Here is an 11,373-nt window from a genome sequence, read left to right as displayed (position 1 = left end):
TCTTAAAAAAAAGGATTTGTGGGGGGGGGTTTCATTCCCCCTCAATTTCATTCCAAATTATGGGTCTAATAATAGAGGGTGCTGTAAGCTGTACAGAGTGTAAAGTGCCTTAAGACAAATTTTTGATTTGTAGGCTATATAAATATGATTGACTTGACTCGCTTGATTATCATGTGTGAATTTGTTTGGTAATGACTACCATGGAAAAAACGTAATTTCCATAAAAATATTAAAATACCAATTCCTAATCATGTTGCTATAATAATGGCCATTGTCTCTGAATTAAACAAAATCACACTTTTACAGATCAACATCAGCCAGCTCACTGCTGCTGCATGGACATGTACTGCCCTCTAGTGGCTAAATAATTTCTCTACGTGTTTGGGTCTGTCTTTTTCTCACAGTGTCATCACCTGTAGAGGGCCACCTTGTCAACGTTATTGTATCTTACGTTCTCTTCCTTTTTCGCTGTCATGTGATCATTCAGTATTATGAAAATCCTGTATATTTGAAACACTTTGTTATACTGAATTTGTTAACCTGACTTGTTGCACACAGTAAAGCGTGGTTCAGAATTACCGCATGTGATGTGACAATGTAAGGAAGAGAGGAAACATTTCCAACCCCAAGCAGCCAGAGCAGATGGCATTTTATAACCAATCACCATTTCAGATTCTATTGCCCTATCAGTTTTACATTTATATGTAAAGTAGCTTACTGTTCCAGCAGATCAACAGATGGCTTGAAATGTATGCTGGGGGGCACTTATGTATAGACTTGGTGATTTCCGTTCCTCATTTCAAACCGAAAAACAGATTTTAGAAATAGCAATTGGAGGTAATGGGCAGACGTTAAGACGCACGAGGTGATTTTATCTTGTGACAGTAAAGAAGGTGAAATGTTAATTTACTTGAAATATTGATATTTTCTTCTTTTTGTTTATGGACTTTTTATTATTTACTTCATAGCTCAAACAGACAAGAATACTTGGGAGAGTTAGAAGTAGTAAAACAACAATGGCTCCAATGGTGCAGGACACATTCAGATCATACATGTACATATACACACACACATACATATACACATACTGTATACATACATACACATAAACATACACACACACATACATACATACATGCATACATACATACATAAACCCACACACACACGTGTATATAAATTTACATATACGTATATGTATACATAAATAAATTTATATATCTAAAAATGTATGTAAATATATATAAATATATAAATAGTAAATTTTGTCGTCGTAACTGACTTGAATGAACAAATACTCACATTCAATGGCGTCTGGCACTTTGGAGAGGTGTTCTCTTCACAGATAAATCCCGGTTTACACTGTACAGGGCACATGGCAGACAGTGTGCATGCCGTTGTGTGGGTGAGCGGTTTGCTGATGTCAACATTGTGGATTGAGTGGCCCATGGCGGTTTTGGGGGGTTATGGTATGGTTATGGCAGGCGTTTATTATGGTATTGTTATGGTATTATGGATATTATGAGATAACGTGACAAGATCCTGAGGCCATGTTGTGCCATTCATCATCAACCATCACTTCATGTTGCTTCATGATAATGCACGGCTCCATTTGCAAGGATCCGTACACAATTCCTGGAAGATGAAAACATTGCAGTTCTTGCGTTGCGTAAGCTAATGCTTACCTGTTCAGGAGGAAATTAGCCAACTCTGCATCCTTCAGGGCTCTAATCTGTCTCCATCTTTCAAATACATGTCCAATATTTACCCGGGGATTGTTACATCTCTGGTCACGTTACAGCTGTAGTACGCTGGGTTTGCATTTTTATAGGAATATCTGGCAACCCAGCATGGGTGTCAAACTGGGCAGTTGATAACACACAGGCCAAAACAGAAACTCTTCAAAATGAAAGAAATACTGGCATTAACATTGTTATCAGAAAAGATAGTATTTCACCTTAGCATGTTTCCTTTATAACTGATGACCCATTGGGGTAATTTGGGGATTTATTACAGTAAATGTATTACATATTTGACCTTTAACGTATCAAGTGAAATTACTCATAGTGTGTGAAGCGATATTATACATTACATTATTATTACTGATGCATTTCTGTGTAAGGAGCATTTTACTGTTGTAGTTGGTCAAGATGAAGACAATTTCAACTACTCTACATTTTATAGACTATAGATGGATGATATATATATGTCTACATAGTTCATATATTTTGTATGTAAAATCTGAATCTGTAAAGCAGCTAACGCAAGTAAAGCAAAAGTACAGCAAGTAACTTAAGCTGTCAGTTAAATACAATGAGATATAATACAATATTTGTTCCAGTATACAATATTGTTAAAATAAAAATACATAAAGTATAATTATCTTAAGTTTTCACTCATGTATGGGTATGTATTTGTTTAACATTCTACAACTGCTATTTTCCCTGTAATCACTGATTTTGTGAGTTGCAAATAAAAAAAGTCAAACTTCAAGGTTGAAAGTGAGCTAATGTTGTCTGAAATGTGGTTACATAACACCATTTGTTACAACACTGAGTGTGAAGCAGGTCTATACTACATATGAATATGTGGCTGAAATTTTCCACCAGCCTTTGCTCATTTCAAATTCCACATCTACAAGTCTTTTGAAGTGGAAATCACCAGATCAAAGCTTACTGGGTTTATTGTCTATTAGAAATCAGTTAGTCACTGTAATTCCTGCTAAATCGCCAAAAGTATTATAACTGGCACGATCAGTTCTCTGTACCACTGTATTACTGTGATAAAATATATTAGATACAGTTCATAAAACACAAACTTTGAAATGTAAATGGGCTATTCTTAGACAGCGCTTTGCTAGTCTCAACGACTAGTCAAAGCACTTTTACACAGTACAGGAACCATTCACCATTCACACACTGTGGCCGAGCCTGCCGTACAAGGTGGCACCTGTTCTTCAGACAAACACACACATATTTACACTCTAAATGCACAGCATCGGGGGCAACTGGGGTTTCAGCGTCTGGTCCAAGAACACTTTGACATGGGACTAAAGGGCCAGGGATTGAACCACCAACTTTCCAATTGGCAGGTAACCGCTCTACCACTGAGACACAGCAGTCCAAACTTGAAATAAAAACCCTCACACAGTCAGTGGTCCTTTCTTTTGGTTTAATAAAATAACACTGTAAGAGTCTCACATCAAATCTGACTACAAACCAAGTCTACATGGAAACAACACATCCCAGGCTGGAATTGGGGAAGTTTATTTGGAACCTGCTACATAACTGTTGTGTGCTACATCCATTACAACAGATTCAGTCATAACAATCATAGTCTCTTTCTATTAGATTGCCCCCCTCCCCATAATAAGTAATAAAACAATTTATTAAATCCACAGAGCTAAGAAGCCACATATCTCATGTGCTTGGTGAGAGTTAGTTAAGGCCTTCCTGATATAAAGGTAAAATGACATCATCTAGCTATGGCATGAAAAGTGTTTCGTCTGAAGCAGGAAGAACAGGGTCCACTGAGGATCATTCATATACCTTCACTAAACAGTTTTACAGCCATTAATAAGCACTATGTCCTACATTTTGTAATGTTTAATTTAATAAATAAAAGTCCAACTGTTTACATCTGTACATAGCACTCATGCATTCACATTGTGTGCTATACATTCTCTTCAGCATGCACTGAACTTTCGACACATGCAAGGAACACAGCAGAATCACTAACATAAATACTTTCATGGTAAAAAGGCGATAAGAAATCTCATCCTTAACAAATTCAAATCTTAAATAGGCACAACAGACAACTTATTTGTTTGACAGACTCAGTGTCTTCTGACATGCTTAAGATGTAAACACAAAATACATATGTGTCATTGAAAATACTGTTTACAGTCTGTGCAAACACTCTTTCACTATAGTGCTCTTTAGACAGACTTTCTCCTTGAACGAGGGAACTCACGGAAGCTGTTCCCAGGTGAGAGCGTGCTTCCTGGGGAAGAGAGTCCAGTGTTGTCCCTGGAACCTGGCGAGCAGCCCTGGATCCTATAAGAGACTGAGTTGTAGTAAACAGAATTGACTTGGCAGCCGTGCTGATCACGGCGAGCCATGATGGGACTTTCACAAATCCCCAAACGGTAGCAGACACATGAGCAGAGGGAGCTGAGGCTCGATTCCGGCCTGCGTCTGTCTGCCTCGATCTGAAAATGTAGCCTGTGTCTGCAGAGGCTTCTTTGTCTCAGCTGTTCCTCCGCTGGGGAAGCAATAAGGTTGGTGCGGCTGGTTCCTTCCTCCATTGGGAGCAAGAGTGTACTGTGGCTACGATTGTGCACCGCATTGCTCCTGTTCCTCTCTCTGTGGCTGCCTCTGCTTTGCTCCTCTACAACATGGAGACCCAGAGACCCATCCAGCAGGCCTCTGTCCCTCTTCAGAGATGCCCTCTCTTGAGCATCCCTCCTCTCATCCTCAGTGTTCATGGTAAGGAAGCGAAGCACCACTAAATTCAGGAAGGCCCCAATAACAGTTAGCCCCACCAGGATGTACATGAAGCTGAATGCCACGTAGGGTGTTTTCTCCTGGAGGTCCTCCTTTTTCTGTAAGGCTACAAAGTCCCCAAAGCCAATGGTGGTGAGTGTGATAAAGCAGTAGTAGTACGCATGGAAGAAGCTCCATCCCTCAAAATGGGAGAAGGCTGCGGCCCCAACACACAGTGTTCCAATGCAGGACAGGAAGCCCACCAGGACCATGTTCTCCATAGACACCTCAGTGCATCGACATCCCAGGCACTGCTTCAACTTATGTAGGAGATAGTGGACAAAAGTGTTCATCCTTTCTCCGAGACTTTGAAACATGACCAAAGTGAGAGGAATTCCCAGTAAAGCATAGAACATGCAGAAGACTTTTCCTGCATCTGTGCCTGGTGCTGCATGTCCATAACCTTAATGCAGAGAAATGGAAATGAGAACAACACTGTGACGTAGTGACGCTTGCATGGATCAATTGGCTTTTTATAATTTGTCTGGAAACAAACGAGCCTTAAATGTTGCACTGATGTAAAAAATATACTTTTTTTTAAATACCCCACTGTACAATAGCAACACAGGGAAACATTACCCCTTAGCTCTAAAAATAGAAACATTACATCAACTTACCAATGGTGGTGATGACTGTTATGGCAAAGTAAAAAGAGCCAGCAAATTTCCACTGTCTCCCGGCACGATGGGGCTCAGCTTGCAGCACCACTCGCTCGATTTCGCGGTAGTCGTCCTCGGAGAAGCGGTACTTCTTCTTCATTTCGTTGCGCTTCTGCTCCAAGACGCGTCGGCGTGAGTGCTCCGACTCGGACTCCAGCGCGTCAAACACCGCGGCACCGACCAGCAAGTAGGAGAACATGCAGAGGATGAGCGACAGGGTCCGGACGTTTTGCTTCTTCATCCTCGCTGTCGGCGTGAAAGTCGGGACCGGATGAGCCCAGTTACAGGTGGTAGGCTACTGTTCCTCAGGGAAGACTTTACATTGGTGTTGCAGCCTGTTGCGTGAAACGTGGCCGCAGGAGAGGCGTGGAGGAGAAGAAAAATACAAAACAAGAAATCTGTATCATCAGGTTCAGATGTCTTGTTAATGTAAAAACGCGCAAAGGCTATCCTGCTGTGCGCATTGAGAGCGCTGTCATCTGTTTAAGAAAGTGGCCTCAGCTTGTCTCTTCGCATGCGCAAACCAGTCCAAAATAAATAAATATGAAGCTGTGTGTAATGTAATGTAATGTATGAATAAGACACATACTGGGCTGAGCATTAGCACCAATGTTCAATGTCTTATCAACGCTGTGTGCAACAAGTAAACTCCCGACTCCACTCGGCAGATACCAATCTAACATTAGGGGGGGGGGGGGGGGGGGGGGGGGGGGGGGGGGGGGGGGGGGGGGGGGGGGGGGGGGGGGGGGGGGGGGGGGGGGTTCAGCACCTTGGACAGCAACATGCGGTTTTTTTTTTTACATCAGAACTGGCCTTAAAACTGGGCATCCAAGGTGGAGACAACACTGTTTCAGGTAGGACACACTATTTCAAAGCTAACCTAAATATGTATAATTATGAATAAATATAATTTGTCTGGAGCTCATATAATGTGTTTGGAGCTCATATGCCGAGGTAACATGTCAAAAACTAAAGAAAATGTATTTGTTAGTGTTTATTTGCACTGGTTACAAAACATCAGTAAATCAAAAAGGATTGTGTTGGTCCTATAAAAACATCTAAAATGAGGAAATAAAAACAATGAAAACTAATTGATCACCCCATGTGAATTCCACTCATTGTACAGCTTCAAAATAACAACACAGTAACAAAAGTAGGCTTATTGTCAAGTTATCAATTGAAAAATTAAAAAGAAAAGCAAGTGAAGATTTTAAATAAAATTGGAAGAATAACGTGACAAAAAAAGTCCAAAGGGATAAAATTACCAACACACTGTCCCAACATACATATATTCACAAATTGAAATATACCTACATATGCATTTACATACACATGTTGACAGGTTGAAATTATAAAAAAGCAACTTGATAAAAAAAATTTTTGTAAATGGGACGTGTTGCCCCTGCACATCAGGGAACTGATGCATGCTGGTACAGTGGTTCAATAAACGACATTGCTACATGCTTCTGGAAATCTACTGTAGGTGATGCCGGTTGCCATGGTTACTTGTACTAGAAGGACAGAATTCAACTGTCAGTGAGGTTGAAGCTAATTAGTTACGTTTCATGATCCGGGCCCTCTTTCTGTGAATTATGTTGTCACTGCATCAAAACGTCAATTGTCCTTAATTTAGGCTGCATTTTTCTGGTCAAACATGGAAAGAAAAGAAACAAACAGTTAAAACTATATAGAAGCATCATCCCTATGTCACAGTAGGCATGAGAAGCAGCAGCCGGGTGCTGGAGGTGGATTACTCTTTGTTCCTTTGTTCCTCTTAAACAGAACAACCTGCTCCCAGCGGACCTGTTTTTGTGTTAAGTGGCTAAATCAGCACACTTGCATCCCTGTTGTGATTCAAACCAGCTCTCCATAAATCAATTACATCTCAGCTGATAAGAGAGGAACCTAAAGCCCCAACAGCCACCTATCAATCCACACAGCTTGTGTTCACATCCTTTTCAAAGCCCAAGGACCTGGAACAAAGTGAGGAGGAGGCCCATCAATCCCCATCAGGTCTGGGTTTAAGGATCAGTATTTAGACTCAGAGAGATGCTTTATTGATTTTGTTTTTGCTCTCTCTGTTGTCTGCTCTCAGTTACATTTCATTATCACATAATTTCTTTCTCTCACACACACACACACACACACACACACACACACAATTTGAAACGAACAATTAAAAACAACTGATCATAGAACTGCCATCCATTGGAGTTAAAATACAAACTGTGTAGTGGACAGATCTTTCTTAAAGAGTGATGGAAGTTGCAGGGATGGGTTGGATGAATTTCAAAGTTATCTAAAGATGTTCTGAAGGCTAGGTGGGGAGACTGCAGATTACCTCAAGGAAGGCTGCTAGAATGGTTTTCAGGTGTGTTTTTAAAAGGACCGAGTGCACTACATTAATTATATTGGGATGGCCCACCGAAATAGAGCATATCAGATTATATTGAACTGATTTAAAAAAAATGCTTAAGTTGAATTGAATAAGTTTAATGAGCGATTATAATAAGTATCTAAACCTAGTCTGGCCGTGTTTGTAGCAGATATTACCAGTCACCATCTAACTCTGTCTCCCTGGTATAAAGTCTAAAGTAGACCCGTCTCTGGCTGTTCAACCACAGCATCAACTAGAACACAGATCTCACTCCCGGTGTGTAGATGACGGTAACTACTTGTCTGCCCTGACAGGTCAAATATTTTAATCACTGTCTTCTTTTATGCTAATTACAGTGCAGGTAGTTTTGACTAAATGTAATTTACATCCAGAAAACATGCAGTGTTTGTCCAATTTGGCTGGGGGCCGGGAAGCGACAACACCCATTAGCAGCATTAGCAGCATCTGGGAGTTAATTAAGTGACAGCAAAAACTCAAAAAGCGGAGTAGCATGTCCTTTATGTCCCTTACCGGCTAATGAATTTCAAGATGGTGATCAATATACAGAATCCCAGTTTGTGCAAATTAAAATGTAAAATTTCAAGCCAATACGAATATTTGGAATTGATGGTGGTGGTAATATTTGTGAAAAAGTACAAGTTTTTGAACGGGCACCAGCGATTTTGATAGAGACCAAGGAAACACGTTACATACTTGACCTTTAAAAGGTTAGTGTTTGGCATTGTACGTATTTTACTGCTGGTACATAAAGGCACTGTTGTATTCTGTATCATGACACATAAACCTCCTCATTCCTGATGTCAAAATGTCTGTTACTTGTATACATTGTCGCTCAGTACATTTCCAGTCACCCTGCTCCTTTTGAAGTTATGTTGAATGTAGTCTGTAGTCCTGATGATCCACGGATTGCTCCAGTGCTGCCAGAAATTCTACCTGACAACTTTAATTTTGGCCGGATGCTCGTTACCTTCCCCTTTCTTTGTGTTGGAATTTTAAACTTTGGTTGATTTCTGAGGGCTGGTGAACTCCTCCTCAGATCTCTGCAGGGTAAATCCAGACAGCCAGCTAGACTATCTGTCCAATTGGAGCTCTCTTGCACGGCTAAAACAACTTTTGAACATTCACATGTTCCACTACAACAAGTTCCTTCCAGAGGCTATTTTGCAGGGGCACCTTGGCTCTGCTGGTGCTTAGCGATGCCCGTGATGATTGTGATTGGTTTAAAGAAATGCCAATAAACCAGAGCATGTTTTTCTCCCATACCGGGATGCAGTGTGGACCAGCCAGACCCTCCTCCCCAGCGCTGTGGAGGATGGTCTGGCAATGCAAGACTATGTTCAATGAAGTCCAAGTTTATGTTAAAATGTATCTAAATTATGACTGTATCAGTAACTTTGATTCATTTCTGCATACAGGCTCTTAACAATAATCATATCTAACAGTACACATAAAGGAAAGCCACGATTAACAGAAAAAAGAAAGCATATAATCAGTAATTCACAGATTTCTATTCCTTTATAGGATTAGGACACGGCACAAACAACAACTCTCTGAAAATGCAGATTCAAATTCTGTGTTTTAAATCAAATCGTTGAGTCAAAGGAACCCAGCAGATCCTTATCTCAATTAAAAGCCCTTGTTAAAGCCGTTGAATCACAATTGTCCATATGTTTGTCTTCAGGTCCTCAAGCGTTTTTCAGACTACTCTGACAACAGGTTTGTCTAAAGACAAATCCTCTGTATCAAGCTGCTGTTCTTTCTAAAGCACAGCTGCTGTTCACTGCCAAAGATCACCTTTCAATTCTAAAAGTTTGGCTTTGTAGATTAATTTCTACAAGCAGTCCTCCAGGATATTGCAAGATTTGTATTTTTTCCCCCCTAAAGAATTGGCAGATGGGTTTTAGTAGAGAAATGCAGCATCACAATGTAGCATCACCATAGACCCGGAGAGAAAAAAATATGGACAAATGCTTTTGGTAGATGAGTGAAAAATAAAATAGGAATAATAGGATTATTTTCCAGATGAGTTGTAAAGCGCACCAAGAAACTGAAAAATATATATCATTTTGTTCTAAAAAACCCACCACCATATTTCTATATTACTGTTTGGAATCAAACCTGGGACGTTGTGTTTACATAGCATGAGCCAGGGCCAACGTGTGTCTTGCTCGTGCCCAGGACAAGATAATCATAAGAGGCCCTGTTGGCCCCTGCCTTGACCCGGGACCCGAGACATCTGTCCTGTCGCCCCCCTTCACAATTTAACACATTATTTCATCATCATATTATATATTTATTTATCATATACACAAATGCATACATACAAATCTACAGGTACTTACATACACCAACACTAAACAAACCTACTGACAATGCAATACAGTTGGGAGATAACTACTGTACATTTGACTCTGAAGGTCCCGTAATCAATACTCCAACTACTAAACCATTCAGAATGAGTGAGTTCTGAAATGAAAGTTTGCCTCCCATTACAGTTTTTTTATTTTTGGTATTAGGCTAAATGATGCTTTATCTCTTGTTCTTACTTTAACTTGATGTTCATCATGTACCAACAGTTCGTCCTGACCTAATGGTTCCATCTGTGTCTGTATCAGCATTGAACTCACTGAGAACAAGGCAACGGGGAATCTTATTTTTATAACGCAGAGGCACTAAATAGCAACAGCAAATACTGGATGCCTGCAGAGCGCTCTGGTTTCCACAGTAACTAAGACCAAAAATAGAAACCCATACCAGCGGACATTCAACATTGAATCCCCCTGTGATAATCTAGATTCTATTTATATCTTCTAATGATGAAATACTCCCCTGTATAAATGTATCTGTCTAATTACTGTCAAATGCCATCTTGGTCAAATGATATGTTCACACACATGAATCTTTCTTTGTGCTACTGGCCCCACAGTATGAAAACTGAATCCAAGTTATGATGCATTATTGAAGAGATTACTTGACACTTCCAATGAGAACCTCAGATTGGATTACTAGATAAATTGGACTGTATAGTGTGTGTCAGAGAAGAAGAGAAAAACTCTCTACACAGAGGTTAAGTAAGAAGTAAAAGATATACTGTATAATTAAATCAATCCTAATATTGTGTTCACTTTCATAGTCTCATGCACATATATACATTTGTATGTATATATATATATATACACATATATACACACACACACACACACACACACACACACAAACACACATATACAGACACACACACACATATATATACATACATATATATATAAAATAACCAAACGAGAACTAGAATATAAGACGTGTTCGGTTATTTCTCACTTTTATGTTAAGCACATAATGCCACATGTGTTCATTCATAGTTTGGATGCCTTCAGTGAGAATCGACAATGTAAATAGTCATGAAAATAAAATGAAACACATTGAATGAGAAGGTGTGTTCAAACTTTTGGCCTGTACTAACTAACTATCTATTGTCAAGATGTCTTAAAATGCAATGTATTTTATTATTTTGATTTTCATTCACATTGCTTAAGAACTTTTGTTTTTATGTTTGTGTTTAATTTCTGCCATACAAATAGATTTATATAATTAACATACATCATCCTAATGTGTTAGGTTCAAATTACTGTTCATTGTGTTTTGTCCAAATTTTTTGGACAAATTCTATGTTGAAGCTTTGGCAACATTGTTCTTGGAACTTTAATTCCAACAAAACCCCTTTGAATTTGAGAGAGAGAGAGAGAGAGAGAGAGAGAGAGAGAGAGAGAGAGAG

General features: G+C 39.6%; 1 protein-coding gene across 2 annotated transcripts in view; it reads right to left on the bottom strand.

Annotated features, from left to right (window-relative positions):
• Positions 1–3,165: 3,165 nt before the first annotated feature.
• kcnk15 (potassium channel, subfamily K, member 15) overlaps positions 3,166–11,373 on the bottom strand; it is a 20,109-nt gene continuing 11,901 nt past the window's right edge. Inside the window, exons 2-3 of one of the 2 annotated variants that reach the window (XM_034877214.1) lie at positions 5,162–5,538; positions 3,166–4,947 (exon numbers count right to left, since the gene is read on the bottom strand). In XM_034877214.1, coding sequence (XP_034733105.1) covers positions 3,938–4,947; positions 5,162–5,444 — 1,293 coding nt within the window. In that variant the 5' untranslated portion in view covers positions 5,445–5,538 and the 3' untranslated portion in view covers positions 3,166–3,937. Of the gene's footprint in view, positions 4,948–5,161; positions 5,779–11,373 lie in introns of those variants that run through there. The other variant, XM_034877213.1, reaches the window with a different exon arrangement.

The sequence above is a fragment of the Etheostoma cragini genome, chromosome 7, assembly GCF_013103735.1.
Source record: "Etheostoma cragini isolate CJK2018 chromosome 7, CSU_Ecrag_1.0, whole genome shotgun sequence".
In the NCBI taxonomy this organism is placed as follows: domain Eukaryota; kingdom Metazoa; phylum Chordata; class Actinopteri; order Perciformes; family Percidae; genus Etheostoma; species Etheostoma cragini.
This window is presented reverse-complemented; position numbering and strand designations above follow the sequence as displayed.